Source organism: Myxocyprinus asiaticus, chromosome 19 (assembly GCF_019703515.2).
Source record: "Myxocyprinus asiaticus isolate MX2 ecotype Aquarium Trade chromosome 19, UBuf_Myxa_2, whole genome shotgun sequence".
Classification (NCBI taxonomy): domain Eukaryota; kingdom Metazoa; phylum Chordata; class Actinopteri; order Cypriniformes; family Catostomidae; genus Myxocyprinus; species Myxocyprinus asiaticus.
Window position 1 is genome coordinate 8,373,580 of NC_059362.1, and position 23,536 is coordinate 8,397,115.

The 23,536-nt window shown below is 38.4% G+C and overlaps 1 protein-coding gene across 5 annotated transcripts in view; it reads left to right on the forward strand.

The window, feature by feature from the left end:
• Positions 1-23,536, forward strand: part of LOC127410426 (neurexin-3b) — a 491,153-nt gene that overhangs the window by 106,414 nt on the left and 361,203 nt on the right. For 4 of the 5 annotated variants that reach the window (XM_051645682.1, XM_051645680.1, XM_051645679.1 and 1 more), the window contains exon 1: positions 20,405-20,504. Coding sequence is in view for 1 of the 5 variants with exons in the window: in XM_051645685.1 (XP_051501645.1) it covers positions 20,203-20,504 (302 nt within the window). In the remaining 4 variants the exon portion in view is untranslated. Of the gene's footprint in view, positions 1-20,202; positions 20,505-23,536 lie in introns of those variants that run through there. The other variant, XM_051645685.1, reaches the window with a different exon arrangement.

Below are 23,536 nucleotides of genomic sequence, written 5' to 3' on the forward strand. Positions count from 1 at the left end.
CATTTTGCTGCCTTTATGTCCCTTTTGGAGCTTAAAAATCTGGGACCCCATGGACTTGCATTGTATGGACAAACATACATAATGTATCCTTTAAAAAATCATTGTTTGTGTTCCACAAAGAAAGAAAGTCATGCGTGTTTGAGATGGCATAAGGGTGAATAAGTGATGAGAGAATTATAATTTATATTAATAAATAAATAATTATTTTATCTCAATTGTATCTCATATAAAACATGTAATTCAATGAAGAGCAAAGGGAGATTTTAGCCTTAGACTACAGCTTATCAGATTTTTTTTCCCAAGAAAAACACCTTAAACACTTGTGTGTGTGTGTGTGTGGGGGGGGGGGGGGGGGGGGACCCAGCACTTACAAAGCAGTATTAATATATGTCAGTATATATTAATATATAAGTTTAAGTATTATATTATAATTATTTACTTTTAATTATAGTAGTATTTTAAAGATTAAAGTATTGGAAAATAATGGCAAAATTTCACTAAATTAGCTGCAAAAATAAAGGGCATCTTGTGGAACACTTGCTTCTGTTTCACACATGACAATAAAAGATTGAGCACAAGCTGGTCCTGAATAAATTATTTAATCAATTACAATAATGAAAATTGTGCATGTGCAATTTATTTTTTCACTGTGGGATTTAAATGTATCCAAGTGGCTTGAGTGTTTTTCACCAAAATTAGTTCAGATCCATTTAATGATTCAGTGACCATTTCTGGTGATGCAAGAAGGTGGTGACAAATGAATGTCTTGTGTGAAATGAATTAGTCACTGAATCAACGATCAAAATAAATTTTTTATCCTTTAAAATGTGTGTCTACATACCTACAAAGAGACTTTAGTAGAGGTTTTAAGCATTATAAGATCAAAGCAAATCTAACATTTCCCTACAGTTTGTGAGCTGCTGAGCATAACTTTTATCACAAGACAACAATAATAGTCCTATAATAATTATATTGAGTTTCATTAATGTCTGTACTGTTCGTTTTTATGCATAAAAAAAGCGTGTCTTCATACAGTTGAAGTCTGAAATTTACATACACTTAGGCTGAAGTCATTAAAACTCATTTTTAACCACTCAACACAATTGTTTACAGACAGATTGTTTCACTTTTAATTGACTATATCACAATTCCAGTGGGTCAGAAGTTTACATACACTAAGTTAACTGTGTCTTTAAGCAGCTTGGAAAATTCCAGAAAAACATGTCAAGCCTTTAGACAATTAGCTTCTGATAGGAGGTGTACTGAATTGGAGGTGTACCTGTGGATGAAGGCCTACCATTAAACTTAGTGCCTCTTTGCTTGACATCATGGGAAAATCAAAAGAAATCAGCCAAGACCTCAGAAAAAAAAATGTGGACCTCCACAAGTCTGGTTCATCCTTGGGAGCAATTTCCAAACACAAGTCTGGTTCATCCTTGGGATGAACCAAACGCCTGGAGGTACCACATTCATCTGTACAAACAATAGTACGCAAATATAAAAACCATGGGACCACACAGCCATCATACCACTCAGGAAGGAGACGCATACTGTCTCCTAGAGATAAACGTAGTTTGGTGCGAAAAGTGCAAATCAATCCCAGAACAACAGCAAAGGACCTTGTGAAGATTCTGGAGGAAACAGTTAGACAAGTATCTATATCCACATTAAAATGAGTCCTTTATTGACATAACTTCCTGCTCAGCAAGGCACTGCTCCAAAACTGCCATAAAAAGCCAGACTACAGTTTGCAAGTGCACATGGGGACAAAGATCTTACTTTTTGGAGAAATGTCCTCTGGTCTAATGAAACAAAAATTTAACGGTTTGGCCATAATGACAATCGTTATGTTTGAAGGAAAAATGGTGAGGCTTGCAAGCCAAAGAACACCATCCCAACCATGAAGCATGGGGGTGGCAGCATCATGTTGTGGGGGTGCTTTGCTGCAGGAGGGACTGGTGCACTTCACAAAATAGATGGCATCATGAGGAAGGAAAATTCTGTGGATATATTGAAGCAACATCTCAAGACATCAGCCATGAAGTTAAAGCTTGGTCGCAAATGGGTCTTCCAAATGGACAATGACCCCAAGCATACCTCCAAAGTTGTGGCAAAATGGCTTAAGGACAACAAAGTCAAGGTATTGGAGTGGCCATCACAAAGCACTCACCTCAATCCGACAGAATATTTGTGGGCAAAACTGAAAAAGCATGTGCGAGCAAGGACGCCTACAAACCTGACTCAGTTACACTAGTTATATCTGGAGGAATGGGCCAAAATTCCAGCAACTTATTGTGAGAAGCTTGTGGAAGGCTACCCAAAACGTTTGACCCAAGTTAAAAAATTTAAAGGCAATGCTACCAAATACTAACAAAGAGTACGTAAACTTCTGACCCACTGGGAATGTGATAAAAGAAATAAAAGCTGAAATAAATCATTTCTGACATTTCACATTCTTAAAATAAAGTTATGATCCTAACTGACCTAAGACAGGGAATGTTTTCTACGATTAAATGTCAGGAATTGAAAAACTTCTGACTTCAACTGTATCCATTGACTTAAGTAAAATGCCTAAGTGTTCTAAGAACACAGCAGATCTATCTTTTCTCCTACAGTTTGTTGACTGTACACCAACATAGAGTTAAAAAAACAGGAGTTGATATTAAAAATAGCTTTACATATTTAACACAAATCTAGTGTTAAAAACAACCGATCAAACTATTACCTCACAAACATAATGTAAAAAAGCATAACTTAATGAAGACTCATGTGCTGATGTAAACTCCACTTACAATATATGCTTAAAAGAAAGATTGTCCTTTGTTTTGTTTTTTTCTGCAGTACATTTCACGTAATGCTGCCAATCAAGAATGATAAATAACTCTCATTTGAGTTTTACTCATCTCTAGATTATTAATTTAGATCAACATCAATGCCAATAAAAAACATGGATAAATGAGCATTGTTGAAAGCATCTTTGTAGAAATGAATGGAGCCACGTTGATTAGACTGTCTGACTCACGGCCTATTACATAAGGGTTGATTCGGATCATGAAACTCTCCTGTGATTGGCTGGATGGTCGCTTAATCAGCCCTAAGTAACAAAATGCAAAGAATACTGTATACAAATCCACCATTTGGACTTGGTATGGGTTTAGCTTGGAAAAGTGTGGGGGACAAAAATCACCTTTTTAAAGAGTACGGGGAACGTGTCACCCACGTCCCCAGTGGCTGCTACGCCTTTCGCATAACAAGTCATAATAATAGTACGAGATGGACAAATCTTAAGAATTAGTACCGAGTTGGCTCATACAAAAATGTATGACTTTTATTCCATTGAAGAAAAATAAACAAACAGGTGTATGTTGTCATGTCATTTGGTGCAGATGTGAGTTTATTGCTCAAGAGTTTAAAATGGAAACCTGGAACATTGGTCACGCATAGAGAGAGCCAGCAGAATTTTAATTTGACCTCATAGAGAGTGTGCAACATCATTGGACCCTGTGTAATATTTAATAGCAGTATTAAGTGGGCAGACTATGGCTTGTGCTGACCATGGTAAATTATGTAACAGTCACTGAAGATTCATCTTTTGCATAAATCACTGCTAAAACATGCTTATTTTACAAGATGCGTTATAATACTTGAGTGCAGTGGTTCTCAACTGGTTTTGCTACAGGACTCAACAGTGACCCAACACAGTTCCAAAACTGTTTATAATACAAAATTAAATAACAATTTTTGTGAAATGTATTAATACGGCCATGAACTGCACAGGCTAAACAATATGCAAACTTATCCCTCCCTCCCTTTTAGAAGTTGGTAAGCCTTTTTGGTTTGCTTTCCTAACTCTGCATGATTACACTGACAAGCCAAAACTTTATGACCACCTGCCTAATATGCTGTTAGTCCTCTGTGTGCTGCCAAAACAGCACCGACCCGCTGAGGCATGGACTCAGCAAGACCACTGAAGATGTCCTGCAAGGGCAACACCTTGAACTCTTCATAATGTTCCTTAAACCATTCCCAAGCAATATGTGCAGTTTGGCAGGGCACATTTTCCTTCTGAAAGAGGCCACTGCCATCAGGTAATACCATTGCCATGAAGGGGTGTACCTGGCTGCAATGATGTTTAGGTAGGTGGCACGTGTAAACCTTCTGTCAGTTCGGACTAGATTGGATGGGCTTCGTTACCCTTGCCGGTTTGTGGCTTGTCCCTCCTCGGACCACTGTCAGTAGGTACACACCACTGCTGATCGGGAGCACCCCACAAGCCTTGCCGTTTCAGAGATGCTCTGACCCAGTCGTCTGGCCATAACAATTTGGCCCTTGTCAAAGTTGCTCAGGTCTTTACTCCTGCCCATCTTGACTACGAGAACTGATTGTTCGCTTACCATCTAATATACCCAGACCTTGACATCTGGCCATGTTAGGAGATGATTAACGTTATTCACTTCACCTGTGAATGGTCATAATGTTTTGGCTCATCAATGTATTTAATTATTCACATTAAACATATTTGCTTTTAGCATTGTTTTTTTCAGAACAGACCTGTGAACCAACAGTTGAAAACCACTGTTTAAGTTAACCCTATTGGCGATTTGCATGTCACAGACTTTATTGGGTCTTAAAGAGAGTGTGTTTAACAGACTCGCATCGGTAATCGCTGTGTAATCAGTCTTACACTGAGCCTGACCATCACGGCGTGGCACCCAGCTCTGCGCATCACTGCCTCTCTTGATGGGATTAGACTCCAGGGTCCCCAGCACACCCCCATCCTGCCCCTGTCAGATGTATGTTCATCACTCACGCTGCAAACTACCAACCCCCACACCTATCAAATGGAAGAGCTCAAATGGACGGTCAGGCCGCCCACCTCTAACCAACCTGGTGACAGTGGAGTGATGAGCTACCATGAACAGAATGCTACAATGAGAGGAAACTCTGCAATAATTTCACACCAGAGCTTGTCACCATAAAAAGCCAATCTTAGATATCATGGCTTTGTTCACACTGGAGGGGAAATTAGCAGTTAGTGACTCAGCAGTTAAGGCTCTGGTTTCCTGATCAGAAGGTTGGGGGTTCAAGCCCCAGCACTGCCAAGATGCCACTGTTGGGCTCTTCAGCAAGGCCCTTGACCCTATCTGCTCCAGGGGAACCATATCATGGCTGACCCTGCACTCTGAATTTCACTGTATATGTGTGATAAATATAATTATTTATATGTCCACTTTTGCTAGCACATCCACACTGTTGTCACAGTAATGATGCAAAGTTGTGTAGGTTGTGTGCATGAGATTTTAGCAATAGATGTTTTGCCAATGATTATGTGTTTCACGTTTTTCAAAAAACCTAGGAAACAATTTCCATGCAGAAATTTCTAGTAAATTTAGCAGACCATATTTTCTAGTAAAGGCTTTACACAATTCTTTGTGGCTTTAATTAGAACTTCTCAAGTGCAGTTTACTTTGCAATACTCTGTTTCAAGTAAATTTTACTAACTTTTTGATTTGTACATTTTACACAAGCAACTGAATCAAGCCATGCTTTTAAAAGTGTAGTAGCATTTCAATGTTTTTTTTTTTTTTTTTTTTTTTAAAAACAGGGAAGATTAATGCATGCTATGTAGTCTATTCCCCTTGCTTTAATGAAGATAGAAACCAGATCCAGAGCTGGGCACACAGACTTCCACACTTGGTGTATAAAACACAATCGCAGTAACAATCAACGTGATTTTGAGTAGAAAATGAACTTCAGACTTCACAAAACAAGAAGTTATGACACTTAACAACAAACTCAACTATAAAATTGGTGTAAATAAACTTGCAAACAGTGAAACTTTGCAAGCTCATTAATTGTTCAAGTCATGCTAAGACACCAGCTTTGGAAAGTTAAGTAAAATTTACTTATTTTATTTACTGGTGAAATGTACTCAAATTAGCAAATAAATATGATTTTCTTATTTAGGATTAATACATGATGATGCATTGTAATGATAACAAACAATCATAAATAATATTTATTTTTACATATTTGAATTGAGTGCAAATGTAGAATTTACTTAATATTTTCAAGTTCACACTTAAACTAACGTATTTAATGTAGAAGGTACTTCTTTCTGCTATATTTACTTTACCATAAAATATTTTTTTTCAGTGTTGTGGTGATTCTCAAAATTAAGTTGTATTTTTAGTTGTTAATGATGTAATACAGCCTACATAGGGTACGCCGCTATAGAAGAAGGATGGATTTTACCATGTTGGGTGTACAAATATGAAATGATTAAATATCACTCTTTCCTATGTTCATTTAGTGAAAAGTGTGAAAATGTTACTTTTAATTACATTTTCATTGTGTTACCTCTTTTACCATATAGCCTATTTTGAATCTACCTGGTAACGATGGCTATTTGGTTGAAATTAATGATTTCTCTGATTGAAAAATAAATAACCCTTTTTAGACATTGTGGAGCAAATACATAAATATTGTCAAAAGGCTGAAACATATCAGAATGTATATGTTTAGCTATATCGCCCAGCCCTACTAGAAGGTGTAACTTTAAATGAATAACCCAAAGTCTACTCTCCCTCTGTTCTATTGTATTCAATGATGGAGCCATCTCCACACCGAGAGTGTTGTCATCAAAAATATTACCAGTTTGTTTATGGTTGAATTTGACAACAGCCAGCATCATTGCTTTCTGCCTCTACATATCTTTTTTTCCGCTAGGGCTGCTGTGTAAGCTGGCAGGTTAGTGTACGGTCACCCTTGCCTCCTGCCCACTCTCATTCATTGCACACGATTTGTGCACATGACTGCCTCTCTCTGGTCGTGATTCATCAGCATGTAGGAGAACCTTTCCCACTCTTAAGTCATGCTCCAGCATTGTCGTGCAGAAATTAGCCTTCTATTTTTAGCCTCATATCTGCAGTTCTTGTGTTAGCGGATGCTAGCTGCGGTTCGGAGGCACGGTGGGGCACGTTACACCGCTGGCTGCTGCCACTGCAGATTCTTCATGGCACATTACTGAAGCCAGTAGCGGGCCTGCTGACGAGATGACTAAATCTGCAGCAGCATTAAGGGTGCAAAAACAACCCTCAGATAGACAGAAAATGCAATAAAACAAAGATAACAGATATAGTTTAGCTTGCAATGGCGACCCCATTTGGCAGGAATATGCATTGCGTACACTTCAGAGGAAGAGCAGTTAATCTGTTTTGGCTGTTTTTACACTTTGGTTGATAACTCTGCTCAAAGGACCAGCATTTGGGTGATGTTATTCTCACCAGGTTTTTTCATTTGTTTAAACAGAAAGACTTCCTTGGTCAACCAGCTCCAGCAACTTCTTTTTGCTGATGAGTATACAGATGGATCACGATGGTTGACTAGTTAAGTAGTGAGGATGACTAGTTTTAGATTTTTTCTTATTTATTTATTTTTAGTTTTTACTAAACCCCTCCACCCCCGATTGAACTGTGAATGTCTTGTGTTCGCATGGCGAAAAGTTGGCAACCCAACGGACACCCAATTTTAACAGACATCTTAAACTGTAGTATTGCGACTCTATTTTGTTAATGGTCTTGCATCATGAGCATTGCATTTTTATGATGCAGTGTCAAGAATTTGTTTTAAAAACTTTTTAAAACCCGTCTCAAGACCCCTATGTTCTGTTCCATTCCACTGCGCTCCCTCCAGCTGTTTTTGAACACAAGAATGCATCCTTTGTGAATGCCCCCTAAGAAACTCATCTGATCTGGATCAAATGATCCCAAAACCAGCCTAATTATTCAGGGCTTTCTTAAAAAAAAAAGATTAATTGACTAGTCGTTCAGGTAACCCGCTGACTAGTCGATTTTAAAAATATGTAGTTTTGCACAAAATTAATGTGAATAGTATAACTCAGATCAGTTTGGTTTTGGAAGAATTTGATGAGAAATATTTGAGTTTATATTGAAATCTGACTTTTGTGTACAGACTTTGGTATTTTGGCAAATCTGAGCATAGTTGAGAGATCTTTTCTGGAGCTCTAGAGGGAATTACTAAAACAATTTTGAAAGTATTTGAATCTGAATTGTGTTCATTTTAATTCTAGACATTTAACAAAATTAAAGCTTTTTGTAGATTTTTATTTTATTTTTATTTATTTATTATTTGAAACAAATTACTGGTTCAAATTTTCAGATTAAGAAAGGAAATTCAGAACTCCAAATACAAATCTCTCAAATTCAGATCTTAGACATTCAGTTTGTAAACAAACTAGGACAAAGGTCAAGCATCTGTGTTCCACAGGGAAAAGGAGAGGTAATTAGAATGGTCAAATTTACCATTTTGGCTGATCACAGAGATCCCAGAATTCTCTGACGTGTTTGGTGTGGTATAGGGCAAATTCCAAACTGTAATTTTGTGCCCTTTAAGAGCACTGTGGGAAGGAGATGCCACTCGAAGGGTCGTTCCAAACGAAAGTCAGAAAATTTATCTTTTCATGAAGGACCCTTCCACAGTTAGTGAAAGGAACATTCATACAGTAATGCCATGCTCCCTTCAGAGTATCCACTTCAAGGGCTCTGCTCTTCAGAGTGAGTAGGGAATAGCGATACTCACTTTCAATTGGAATTCGCTGACAATGGACTGTGTCAGAGAATTCTAGTATCTCTGTGATCAACCAAAAGCTTGATCTTTGGACTAATTCGTTTAACAATCTGAATTTCTAAATTCTGAACTGGAGAGATTTGTATTTGGAGTTCAGAATTTTTTTCTTAATCTGAAAACTTGAACCTGTAATTGTTTTAATCTGAATATTTAACAGCCAATTCCACCTCTTAAAAAAAAAAATAATAATAATAATAATAAAAATAAACTGCTGTTTAAAAAACGAATTTATAAAATACGCCATAAAAGCCTTCAATTTTGTTAAATGTCATGTCTGGAATTCAAATTAACATACAGTAATTCAGATTCAAATACTTAATTCATTGTTCTAGCTCCATATAGAGGGGACACATGTGAGATTATTGGGGTCTTTTATTCAGGAAAAAAGTCTTAATTTGATCTCATTGCTGTCTAGGAGACTGTTGTGATTTTAAAAAGATCTAATCTGTTTTTTTTTTTTTTTACGGGAAGGCAAAATTGGATTGGGATATATGGCAAGCCAGATTGAAATTCACAGTGCATCACCCAATTGAGCACCACAGCTTAGTGTCAGAGTGTAATTATACATAACAAATGTGAAATTACAGCAACTAGTAGTCAGGAATATACTGTGAATTAATATAATAGAAACAATGTTTACAGTGTGGCTTCGGCCATATAGACACCCCAACATGACCCTGTAGAGCTCCATTGGAAATAACTTGTGTTAGAGCTCTCAGAGTCAGTGACATTGGATCAGGCCCTCTGTAGATGACCCTGATAAGGCCGAGCTGAGATGTAACTGTGATACAGCATTGATGGTGAGACTCTGTCCCATCTATAAGCCCCTGTGAGATCACATGAGGTCAGGCGTTAATAGATTGCTGTGGAAAAAAACAGTCAGTTACTGATTACCTGTGTTGACCTGTGAAAGCTTTGGGGAAATCTAAATCAAAAGCAGCCCTGATGAGAATATTCACACTATTTTTTTTCTCAGCTTTGAGTATTGGCTAAGCAAATAAGAGGGAATACATTTCCCTTCACACCTCTGAATCAATAATTTATTCCTTTTAATATTTATTCTGTGCAACCTTGCATCTTCTATATGCATTCATATTTTCTTACAGTGTTTTAAAGATATTGGTATTTTGATATCCATATGCACTTTGGCCTATTTGCAATGTCCCAACTCTGAGGAAACATGACCTGACCACTTTTGATTGTGTGTAGCAAGGGGACCTCTATATTTTATTGGAACCGGTACTGCTCAGACTGTGCAACCACAAGGAGGTCTAACATACCTGGAGAGAGCAGTCCGTTAGCATTCCCATTCATCTTAATGGCAGTTGCTCAGCTGGTGCATGCAGCCCCAGAAGCATGCCAGGTTTGCCAATGGATGCTGTCTATTTGCATCCGCACTCAGTTTCTGTGACAATTTTTTAGCTGAACCATTTTGTTAGATGACTGGTCACTCTATATTAGAACTCCTTGCAGCAGACAGGTCTATTTCACACTTTGTAAAAATGTCAGTAGGCTTATTTTAATTATTATCTATAATGCAGTGGCAAGAAAAAAGCATGTGAACACTTTGGAATTACCTGCATTTATTTATAAATTTGTCTTAAAATCTGGTTTGAGATTCATCTAAGTAACAATAATGAACAAACACAATCTGCTTTATCTTATAACACACAGACTATTGTATTGTTCTTGTACATATTGAATACATCATTCAAACATTCACAGTGTAGGTTGGAAAAAGTATGTGAACCCCTAGGCTAATGACGTCAACAAAAGCTAATTAGAGTCATGATTTGGCAAAACCTGGCATCCAATTAATGAAACAAGATTTGGAGGTGTGGGTTAGAGCTACTTTGACTTTGATATTCTGAGTTTGCTATTCACAAAAAGCATCTGCTGACCATGCCTTGCAAAAAATAGATCTCAGAGGACCTACGATCAAGAATTGTTGCTTTGCATAAAGCTGGAAATGTTTACAAAGTTATCTTGAAGAGTTTAGATATTCATCTGTCCACAGTTAGAAAAAATTTAGACAATTTAGTACTGTGGCTACTCTCCCTAGAAGTGGCCGTTCAGCCAAGATAACTCAAAGAGCACACCACAGCATGCTTAATGAGGTAAAAAAGAACCCTATGGTGACAGCTAAAGACTTGAAGGAATCACTGGAAACGGTTAACATCTCTGTTCATGAGTCTACTATACGGAAAATATTAAACAGGCATGGTGTCCATGGCAGGAAGCCGCTGCTTTCCAACAAAGACATTGCTGCGCGCCTGAAGTTTGCCAAAGACCACGTAGACACTCCACAACGCTACTGGGAAAATGTTTTGTGGACTAATGAAACTAAGGTTGAATTGTTTGGGAAGAATACGCAGCACTACGTATGGCGTAAAAAGGGCACCGCATACCAACATGAAAACATTATCCCTACGATGAGGGAGCATCATGATTTGGGTCTGCTTTGCTGCTTCGCCAAACTATTTCAGTTATTTCAAACATAAGCCATATCCAAGTGCTTTCAGTCACAAAATGAAATTAACAATAATTAATTACTTAAATGGATGCTTTCAGTAGTGCTTGTAATGTGAATTTTGTTTTTCTAGATTTTTTTTCTAGATTTTTACATTTTCTGAAGAGTATGAGTGTCCAAAACTTGCTGCCATGATGCAAGGGTGTTATGGGTGGTTGCTAGGGTGTTCTGGGTGATTGCTAGGGCATTGCTAAGTGGTTGTTTAAGTCATTGCTAAGTCAAAAGAGCCCAACCCAATGTTATATTCTGGTGTAATATCTAGAAACAATATTCTAGAAATATTCTCTTATAATATCTAGAAAAATATTCTGAAACAGTCAATTTATTATTAGGGCTGTCAGTCGATTATTTTTTTTTTAATCACGATTAATTGCATATTTTTTGTAGTTAATCTTGATTAATCGCAGATTTTGAAAATGCTGAAATTTGACACCATATATACTTAGTTTCCTGTCAAAATGCATTTATTTCCATCTTAATAAAAAAAAAATATATAATAATAAAAAATATAAAATAATTTACATACTGCTTTATTAAAATTTTCCAAACAAAGCCTTCCACAATATAATGTCACTTATTCAAGTAACATTAAACATTTCCCAAAGTCTAATTGGGAGGCTGACTTATTGAAAGTATTAGTCTCTTTCGGTTTAGTATTCATTCATATTTTCATTCATTTCATATTTCTATATTCATAATTTTACATTTAAAATATTAATCTCATAACATTATTTATGCATTTGCAACTGCTGTGTAAAAGCATTTATTCCTGCTTTGTGAAAATACACCTAATTGCCACTTCATATGCAGCTTCTGTCTGTGCCACCTTTGATGTGTAAAGATGGCTTTAGTCCTCATAGGTTTAGTATTAATCTGCCGGTAGACTGTGACTATCCACTTTTTTACAGCAACCGTGAAGCTGCGTTCATGATTCGCATCATTGCATCAATGCCAGCATCCAGCGCTGCTTTGAACTCCACAGGAAAAGCGGAGTGATAGTTAAAACTTGCCATGCTTCAGTAGTAATTAAAATGTACTGAAAATATTTGATTTCTATCACAAGTCCCATCTAGGCTTGTTTTGTACATCAAATAATAGCACTAAGAGGTCCATTCTCCATACTTTTATTACTGACAGTGAAGTGCTCTTGTGGTGTGTCCGTCAATATAATGACTCTGGATGGACACATCGACACATTAAAAAGGTTCTGCCCTCCCATCAAGTAATTATGCTGGTTTATGCTGTAAATGCTTTAATAGCGATTAAGAAAAATTCATGCGTTAAACTTTTTTTATTAATCGCATGCGATTAATGCTTTCATTCTGACAGCTCAATTTATTAAGCAATGCATTTTTGCCATTATTGTCTTTTCCATAAATATTGCCACATTTACAGGGTTGGGGAGTAATGGAATACATGTAATGGGATTACGTATTTAAAATACAAAATGTAAGTAACTGTATTCCACTACAGTTACAATTTAAATCATTGGTAATTAGAATACAGTTAAATTCCAAAAGTATTTTGATTACTGAAAAGATTACTTTGCATTTTTTGTCATTTGTTTCATTTAATATTTAGTCCTTTCAGATGGAAAACATATATACATATAAATGATGCAATCCAAAGTGCATTTGAACAGCGGTGAAACACTTTCTTATGATGTGTTACATTCATACAAGCAGACAGAGAAGTAAGTTTGAAGTAAGTTTGGTGGTGACCACCTTTTCAGCCCTTGGACAGACCTTGTGTTCCTGCGGGCTGGAGTCCCCGTACAGCAAGTGTCCAGGTTAAGACGGACGCCTCCAAGACAGGCTGGGGCACCGTGTGCAACAGGCATGCAGCCGCTGGCTCCTGGAGAGGACCTCGCCTGCATTGGCACATCAACTGCCTCGAGTTGCTGGCAGTACAGCTTGCCCTGTGGAGTCTATTGCCATTGATCCAGGGCAAGCACGTGTTGGTCCGGACAGACAACACGATAACAGTGGCTTATATAAACAGCCAAGGCGGTTTACGCTCTCGTCGCATGTTGCAACTCGCCTGTCATCTCCTCCTCTGGAGTCAGCGGCGACTCAGGTCAGGTGACGCTCAGGGGAGAGTGGAGACTCCACCCCCAGGTAGTCCAGCTAATTTGGAGTCGATTCGGCAAGGCACAGGTAGACCTGTTCGCCTCCTGGGAATCCTCCCACTGCCCGCTCTGGTATGCCCTGACGGGAGCTCCCCTCGGTACAGACATGCTGGCACACAGCTGGCCCCGGGGGCTGCGCAAATACGCGTTCCCCCCAGTGAGCCTACTTGCACAGGTTCAGTGCAAGGTCAGGGAGGACGGGGAGCAGGTCATTCTCGTGGCTCCGTATTGGCCCGCCCAGACCTGGTTCTCGGACCTCACGCACCTCGCGACAGCTCCTCGCTGGTAAATTCCCCTGAGGAAGGACCTTCTTTCTCAGGGATGGGGCACCCTCTGGCACCCACGCCCAGACCTCTGGAATCTCCATGTCTGGTCCCTGGATGGGATGCGGAAGACCTAACTGGTCTACCGCCCGCAGTGGTTAAAATGATCACTCAGGCCAGAGCTCCTTCTACAAGGCAGCTGTATTCCCTGAAGTGGAGTATCTTCACTAAGTGGTGTTATTCCCATAGTGAAGACCCCCAGAGGTGCGCAGTCGGGTCAGTGCTTTCCTTCATGCAAGAGAAGATGGACAGGCGGCTGTCCCCCTCCACTCTCAAGGTCTATGTAGCTGCTATAGCAGCACACCACAACGCTGTTGAAGGTAAGTCTCTCGGTAAGCACAACCTGATCATCAGGTTCCTGAGAGGTGCCAGGAGGATGAACCCTCCTAGGCCACGCCTCTTTCCCTCATGGGACCTCTCCATGGTCCTTTTAGGCCTATGCAAGATTTTACAATCTCCGGGTTGAGCCAGTTTTGTCCCATGGTCTTTCAGGTATGAACAGGTAAGTTTCGTTAGGAGGGGCAGCTGGCTGGGTGTACCACTTGTGTATAGCGCCTTTCCCCTCCACAAGGTGAAGCCGTGCGCTCTTCTCTCCCATGCATGTTCACGACCTGTGAACCCTGGATGTCCTTCCTCCTAGCCCTCTGGCTCACGAATTCAGCGGAGGAATTCGTAGTCAGACCCAGTACGTGTGCTAATGTGCCCTGTACTGGGGTAAGTGCTCCACAGGTCTCGGTTACCCCGGTAACCTCCTGTGATGTATCTTCCGTGGTACAGTCTCCCTTTTTTGGTAGACCCACGTCTCCCTTGGCAGAGCCCTCTCTGCCCCGGTCACTGCGTTGTAGAGCTCCTCCCCTACGAAGGGCAGGACCTACCATCCATGTGCGGCCTTAGGCCCATATGACGTATTCGCCACTTTTTTACCCTTCCCTTCAGGGCAGGGTGTGGCCTCCGCGGGGTCTTTTCCCCCTGAAAGAATAGGAATGGCAAGGAAATGCGCATTTTATGAGAATTTAAAGGCCCCAGCCAAATTTTCTGTGGAGTGAAAAGGCCACGGCTGGCGCGGCCTGCTCCCATACTAGATACGTCTCCTTCCCCCCCAGGGTTGTTCGGAATGCATCTGTTCCTACGCTCACAGTAGCTTGCCTACACCTGCATCGGCAGTTCACGTAACACAGTTCAGCCATTGTGGCATTTCGTATAGGGACCCCTAGTGTCACTACATCGACACAACGTCGAGTGAGTGACAGAAGGGGAATGTCTCGGTTACTGTCGTAACCTCCGTTCCCTGATGGAGGGAACGAGACATTGTGTCCCTCTTGCCACAGGCTGAACTACACTGCTGTAATGGCCGGGACCTTGTCTTGGCTCTTCAGTGCAAAAACCTGAATGAATCCGCATTCCAGCCTCCCTTTTATACCTGTATGTCAGGGGGAGTGGCATGCAATTTCTACTTGCCAATTCTCATTGGCCTTTTCTCAAAGATCTGAAGGTGTCTCGGGCTCTCAAGATCAACCCCTAGTGTCACTACATTGACACAACGTCTCGTTCCCTCCATCAGGGAACAGAGGTTACGACAGTAACTGAGACGTTTTTCAGAGAATGTATTTTTAACGTGTATTTTGTCTTACTGTACTGGCAGAGTTTTTATAGTCAAAACAAGTGAAAAAAATCTACCAGTGCTGAAGAAGTAATCCAAAGTATTTAGAATATGTTACTGACCTTGAGTAATCTAATGGAATACTTTACAAATTACATTTTAAAGCATGTATTCTGTAATCTGTAGAGGAATACATTTCAAAAGTAACCCTCCCAATCCTGCACATTTACTGCATCACAGTTTAAGAATGACTGTGCTTTTTAAATTCTTGAGCCAAGGGGACAATTGTTCTTTCACCTGAATTGTCCTAAATCCAGGTGTCCCAAATCAGTCCAGTCCAGTTTTAACATAAACATAGTCATGCTTTTATTGTAGCATGGCTGAAAACACATCTTTGACCTGAGTTCACTACAAGCTTTTATCTCTGGGTCTACGCTTCATGCTTTCAGTTTCTCGTTTCCTTTGTGTTTCAGTCTCTGTCAGCACAGCAACCCCCTGTTACTTATCTTCTTTCTTCCCTTTCTGTTTTCCACTTGTTCTCTCTCCTCCCTTTCCTTTCTGGCCCTGCAATTTGCTCAGAGGGGTGCTGACAGTGAGTTCTGATGCATGCTTTGGTGATCCAAAATTCTAGGGGAAGAGAACAGTTAGTTTGAAAGCAACAAGCCTGTGCAGATTTATGAAGATTTTCGCCATTGTTTTTTACTGCAGGGTAATTTGCAAACACCAATGTTACACTTCAAATGTTGGATACAGAAATAACCTTTATTTGCCAAGGGGCACAGCATTAAAATAAAACAAAACAAAAAAGCACTTTCGGCAGGAAATTTGGAGATAAAATGTAAAGAAATCTTCTAGAAATGGTTACATCAAACACATCATTGCAAAGCTCTCTGAATCTGTATTCATATGGGATGTGAGGTAAAAGTGTTGCGTCTTTGCTAGGGAGCTTGACCTACCATGAATTTATGGTCTGATGCATTCCCTCAATTTTCTAATTGAGCTTCCATAATCCCGCTCTGTCTGCATCTACCCTTGAAAGCATCCTTAGGAAATTTTGGGTTTCAGCACTGACACCACTTTCTATGTGTCAATGGCAGAAGGCTCATTTTTACTTTTCATTGTTACTGTAACCATTATTGAATGCTCACCTCTATTCTGTGAGCGACTGAGGGATGAATTCACTTAACAGTTGTGAGCATTTTTTGCGTGTGGTGTCTCAGTGCAAAAACCTGTGTCTTAATCACTAACTACCTGCAATCCAGTTTTACTAGGCAGGCTGCCCATGCAAAATTTGGGCCTCTGAACCAAATTGAATGATATTTATCTTATGTTTCACACTGTAAGCCCTAAATATGCTTCTAATCTAAACGCACATCTGCACAGCACAATTGAAGTCTGGTTTACATGAGTGTCGCCATCTCCTTACCACTCACTCAAATGATCCGCTCTGCTCTATCCTATCTCTGGAAACGCAGGTGCATATTTGTCTACCATGATGTTAAAATGATGGAGAAGAATGTTATAACCGGCATATATTCAGATCCGTTCAGCATTTTACAGAGCTGATTCAGGTGTCTGTCCTAGTAAGGTATGCCACATTGAGTCTACTGCATCTTCTATAACCTAGCACTCAGAACTGACCTGCAAGATTTGGAATTGCACTATGCAAATTGCGTTTACAATGCAGACAGCATGTGCAGTTAATTCTCAGAGAACAGACTGATCTCACTGTGAATTCGGCTACAGTAGGTCAAATGTTTTGCTGCTGAAATCGGTCTATGCTTACCAAAATTCAAATTTCTTCCCCCAGTGGCCGAAGCTGGAAGTGCTGTTATACATATGTGCATGTGTGAGGTTTACCCTTTAAGCTCTGAGGGTGTTTTTAAAGATTTTCTGTTTCAGTGGAATACCCAAAATTAAAGGCTTATAATAAAAAATAAAAAGAAAAAAAGTGTTTGGTATCATTGAAAAGACAACTTTTTTTTTTTTTTTTTTTTATGCTATAGATTATGACTCTCAGCCTAAAAAAATATATATATATATATTTTCTTGTTTTTCTGATTTTACATTATACATCTCTGGGTGTAAATAAGATGGCTCCGAAAAACTTGCATTTGTTTTGTTTCCAATCATGTCAACTGTAACTAAGAAAAATGTTGTGTTGATTCAACAAAGCAATCAAAAGTTACAGCATTACAAAAATAATTTATCCTAGTGTACAAAAACATCTCCATATGTCCAAAAGCCTCTCCAAACAAATAAAACATAATAATTGTACATAATAACTAATTGCAACAAAAAACTAACTACATGCAAACACAACAATAACTAAAGGTTTGCATAGCATGCAAACAAGATTTCACAGAATGAGGGCAATTTGACTCAGTGAGTCTGCATCATTGAGTCTGTGTCATATATTTGGTGCCATCTCCTGGTGGCCATATGTAACAGTCACCAGTCACATGTCTCTCTGCCCAAATATGGATGATTTTTGCACCTATCTTAACCCAATCTGATTGGTTTAGCGTTCCATGGTGCTACATTATTTCTGATGACATCATCTGATCCAGGAAAGCTAACGTGTTTTCAGCCAGATTACAAGATGCCAGATAGCCAGATGCTGAGTGCACATTGTGCAAATTGTGCTTCGTGTCAATTATCTAATGATCTGTTCATCAGATTACCTTGTTTGTGGGCTCATTTGAAATATAATTGCTCACTCTAATTAATGGTATGTGATATTTTAAGTTCCGTTTATTTTTCGTGAAGTTATAAGCGGAAACACAGCATACAAGCAACACCAACATAAATGTCAAATACATATAGCTATTAATCACTATACACTGGCGGCAAAAAGTTTGGAATAATGTACAGGTTTTGCTCTTACAGTATGGAAAGTCATTGGTACTTTTATTCACCAAAGTGGCATTCAACTGACCACAATGTATAGTGAGGACATTAATAATGTGAAAAATTACTATAACAATAAAAAAAAAAAAAAAAAAAATATGTTCAGAACTTCTTAAACTACTTCAAAGAGTTCTCATCAAAAACCTCCATGTTCAGCAATGACAGCTTTGCAGGTCTTTGGCATTCTAGCTGTCAGTTTGTCCAGATACTCAGGTAACATTTCACTCCACGCTTCCTGTAGCACTTGCCATAGATGTGGCTGTCTTGTCGGGCACTTCTCACACACCTTACAGTCTAGCTGATCCCACAAAAGCTCAATGGGGTTAAGATCCATAACACTCTTTTCCAATTATCGGTTGTTTCTTTTCCCACTCTAACCTTTTCTTTTTGATTTTCTGTTTCAATAGTGACATTTTCTTTGCAATTCTTCCCATAAGGCCTGCACCCCTGAGTCTTCTCTTTACTGTTGTACATGAAACTGGTGTTGAGCAGGTAGAATTCAATGAGCTGTCAGCTAAGGACATGTGAGGCATCTATTTCTCAAACTAGAGACTCTGTTGTACGTATCCTCTTGTTTAGTTGTACATCTGGCCTGACACATCTCTTTCTGTCCTTGTTAGAGCCAGTTGTCCTTTGACTTTGAAGACTGTAGTGTACAGCTTTGTATGAAATCTTCAGTTTTCTTTGGCAATTTCAAGCATTGTATAGCCTTCATTCCTCAAAACAATGATTGACTGATGAGTTTCTATAGAAAGCTGTTTCTTTTTTTCTTTCTTTTTTTTTTTTACATTTTTGACCTAATATTGACCTTAAGACATGCCAGTCTATTGCATACTGTGGCAACTCAAAAACAAACACAAAGACAATGTTAAGGTTCATTTAATGAACCAAATAGCTTTCAACTGTGTTTGATATAATGGCAAGTAATTTTCTAGTACCAAATTAGCAATTTAGCATGATTACTCAAGGATAAGGTGTTGGAGCCAGTCTAGATTTGATCAAAAATTACTTTTTTCAAATAGTGATATTGCTGTTTTTTACATCAGTAATGTCCTGACTATACTTTGTGATCAGTTGAATGCCACTTTGGTGAATTAAAGTACCAATTTCCTTCCAAAACAGAAAAATCTGAACATTATTCCAAACTTTTGGCCACCAGTGTATATTTATCTGTGAGTAAAACAAATAGGCTGGTTGTATTCTACTCTTTGAGAGCTTTCCAACAACATATGACACATAAATATTTGATGAGTTGATATTTTTACTGATTACAATAATATGTACAAGTGCAAATTTTTTTCATAAATTATCAAAATGGAACACTTCTGATTTGTCTGCAAATTTCAAAACACTTGTTTAGTTTAGGTCATATTGCCTTCTTGCATTGTAAAGTAGAACTTCTAAGCTTTCAAATGATACCTATTTTGTGTTGGTCAAGACTGTGGTATAATATTTTGACGATTATTTTTTTCCTCGTGGTCCAGAGTTTAAAGGGTTATGTTTCTGGGTGAATAGTCCACAGAGAAATGTCAAAATCAAGTTATATTTTTTGTTATAAATTATGTAATGCTGTCAACAGGAATGCATACAGTATGTTATTAACTGGACGTCCTAACCCAAACCCCAACCCTTAAACTAACCATCAGTGAAGTAAAAAGGAAATGTTTAAGTGAAAATAAAACCTCTGAATCGTGCTCATCATTGTTTATGTGAACATAATTACTTCCTGGTTGCCATGGGACCAGAACCCATGTCTCGGAGACTCTTGCGCTATTAGTACTGCAAGAAGTTAAGGTGAACATGTTTTAATTGATGAAAAAATGTCAAATGGCAGATTGCGCTTGTCAGTAATTCAGCAGAATTGTGTTCATTTCAGAGTACGTGAACATTCGGAAGCCTTATGTCGATTTCCTGTGTGATTATGTTGTAGTGAATTCCTTCCAGAGAATTAAGATGTCTCCTCCTATTCGGACTTGTGTTTCACCAATGTTCATTAAAGTTCGATAATTGAAAACAAAATGTAAAAATCCATGTTTCAATTTACCTTCTTGCTTGTTTTCAGCACGAGAGGAGAATGTGGCAACGTTCAGGGGTTCGGAGTACTTCTGCTACGACTTGTCTCAGAATCCAATCCAGAGCAGCAGCGATGAGATCACGTTGTCCTTTAAGACCTGGCAACGCAACGGACTCATTCTTCACACGGGCAAGTCGGCTGACTACGTTAACCTAGCGCTGAAGGACGGCGCCGTTTCATTGGTCATCAACCTGGGCTCAGGAGCCTTCGAGGCCATCGTTGAGCCTGTAAATGGAAAGTTCAATGACAATGCCTGGCATGACATCAAAGTGACACGCAACCTGAGACAGGTAATCACGAGACGACGGCCACTCTTGAGACTTCTCACAGCTAGCTAAAAAACTAGGCAGTTTTTAGTTCAAATATAGTTATGTTGTATATAGTTTGAAATCAGTAATCTTATGGAACTTTTTTGGAACTGTCACTACTAAATTAAGAATAAATGTATTTACATTGTAATTTGTACATTATTTTCCTTATAATGTAGGAAGGCTTTGTTCCTAACTCCTCTTGAACTCTGAAATCTTGGAGTCTTTATTTCCCTGACTTGATATGGTTTAGCACTCAAGGGCTTTAGAAAAAGTAAAGCTCGACCTTAAATTCTTTCTGTCTAGGCTCCAAAGCACTACAAGTGTCAGCTAACATTAAAAGTTTCATCTTAGAAAACATCTTGCAATACTTTAGACAGTGGTTGACAGTTATTTTACTTCAAATTTTTAGGTTTTAAATGCTGGTGCCTTAGTCATGACGAATGAAACGACTTTGTTAGCTAGCAATTTGATGTAGCCGAACAAATAGTTTGCAGTGAATCTTAAAATAGTTTTCACAGAAGAGACCAGGGGCCTCACTTATAAAGATGTGCATTTAATCACCTAAATTTGAACGTACCATAATTTTGTAAATGTTCCTATGAATGATTTTCCTAAATCCATCTCACTTTATTATTATCACAAATCATCTTAAAACATGCGCACATGAACGAGCACATGTACTTCCACAAATACCTTTATATAGCGGGACTGGACACAATTAAATATGCATGCATAATGTTATAAAAGTGTAATATGTGTTCTATTTTATTTATTAACCTAAGCAGTGATTCATTTTTTTAATCACATTTTAAAAATCACTGTTAGAATCTAATTTTTTGATTAAATGCTCAGAAGTTGGAATATTCCTGGATAGGCCTATATTTTAATCAGCATATTCAGAATAGACTAAGACATGCACATTTAATTTCTGCTTTTCTCTTCTGCTCACTCTAGATATTTATTACACTGCATATGTTTAATAATTTAATAAAATCATTCAAATTAAATTGGAAACTACTGATCAGTAAACTTTTTAAAATATAAAACTGTATATTGCTTACGTCTTTGTGTACAAGTATATTCATTTATGCTCATTTCTTGTAATATTTAAACAACAAAAAAGAAAAATACTCTATGTTTCCTCCTAGCTCCAAAAATGCGTGCTTGACATCTTACAAGTGCCTGTTATCTTGTACAGTAGAACTTAGCATTATCATCTTATGAACATGCACAGAAAACATCACAGATATTATAAAATACACTTGATATTCCAAATAAAACATATACATGACACAATCATAATTAAAGATGCACAACACTATAAATCCTCATAGTGTATATTCTTGTGCATCTACACATGGTTACTCATTCAGTGTATTAATTCAGTCAGTTGCTCACTTATTCGCACATGCATTAATAAAAATCATTAGAAAATCAAGTCAGCGCACATTGGATTTTAGGATCAAATCTGATCACATATGCATTTTATAAACAAGGCCCCATGTGTTCTCTTCGGCAAAGCTTTTTATTATTTTGCATTAGTAATTTGTGGAGTATTCTAAGAGTATTCCTATAGGCTAGCTGTAGGCAATGTTTATGGATTCGGTGAGAGTTTTCAGTGGCATCATGCTTGATTTGTTTGGCTGACCTCAAACTTCACTGGCAGGTGAGACAGATTTATATGGAGTGAAAATATGATGAGGGCTTGACAAGTAAGTGCATTTTTCATGTCCTGTGTTAAGACTGGTAAAAAGATATAGCACAACTGTCACGGATATTTTCAAACTAGAGTTTGAAGCGACCGACTTGAAGGACCTCCTCTCTTTTTCTCATTATTCTCTCAATCTATACTCTCTGTCTCTTTCTCTTCTCCTTTTTGGAAGAAACACTTTTTGGAGACTAACACTTATTCATGGGATAATTTTTATTACTAACTTGTTTCTAACCAAACTAATGTACTAACACCCTGATTCTTCATCATTAATTTCTTTCTCTTTTAATTTCATCCATTTATTAACAACCGTTCTGTTCACTATTGTTTTGATGTCCTATCTCCTCCCTTCTTCCTGAAAGCACTCAGGCATTGGACACGCTATGGTAAACAAACTACATTGTCTGGTAGATATCATTCTTATTGTCCTTTTTTGGTTTGCCGTGTGTCCCTCTCCCTTTATTTCTTTATCATTTGAGTTTGATTCTAGACACTCTTTTAAAAAAAAATGAGGAAATGGGTTTGTATTACCAGGACTCCCCCCCCCCCCTCTCTCTCAAACTTCCCACCCTTCTTTTATGTTTTTTATTTTTTATTTATCAGGCTGGCTTTCATGCCTCACGTTAAAGTTACATAGAAATTCAAATAAACACACGGGACTCTCACAGGAACTAGTAAAGTGTCTTTTCTCCCACACCAAGCCTCCACATTTTTTGCAAGGACTGTCGGCAGTAACTGACAGAGGATTTCCAACAAGGGAAATTTCCACCTACAGTAACAGAGCATCCCAAAAAAAAAAAAAAAAAAAACTAACCAAGAGAAACTCTGGGAACTCTGGCAGTTGATACCTCCACATCGCTCATAGCATGCCTTCACCAGATCCCTACCATCTCATTTATCAATCATACATTACCACGACTAACACTAAATTCAATTTATCACTCCTCCACCACACAAATCCCCATGTGTGTCTTGCATGTTGGTTTCTGTGCTGTGTGTCGTGTTGCATGGCCTTCCTGTTGAAGCTTGTTTCAGTTCGGCATGGCTGCTTCCAGATTGGCTGGGTCATTCCTGTTATGCAGTCCCCTTTTGTGCTCTGTAACTAAATAAACGTGTTGTAATTTAAAGAAGTATTATCACTCCTCAAGCAGGCAGCATATAGTGTGTGAGACAAACGCACTGACCTTCAAAGAACAAGAACAGACTTATGTGTAGGGCTGGGATTTCATTGCAGTGATTTTGCAGGTGATATAAAATTAAACAGTATCGTGAATATCAAAATGATTTTAATGCGCTTTTT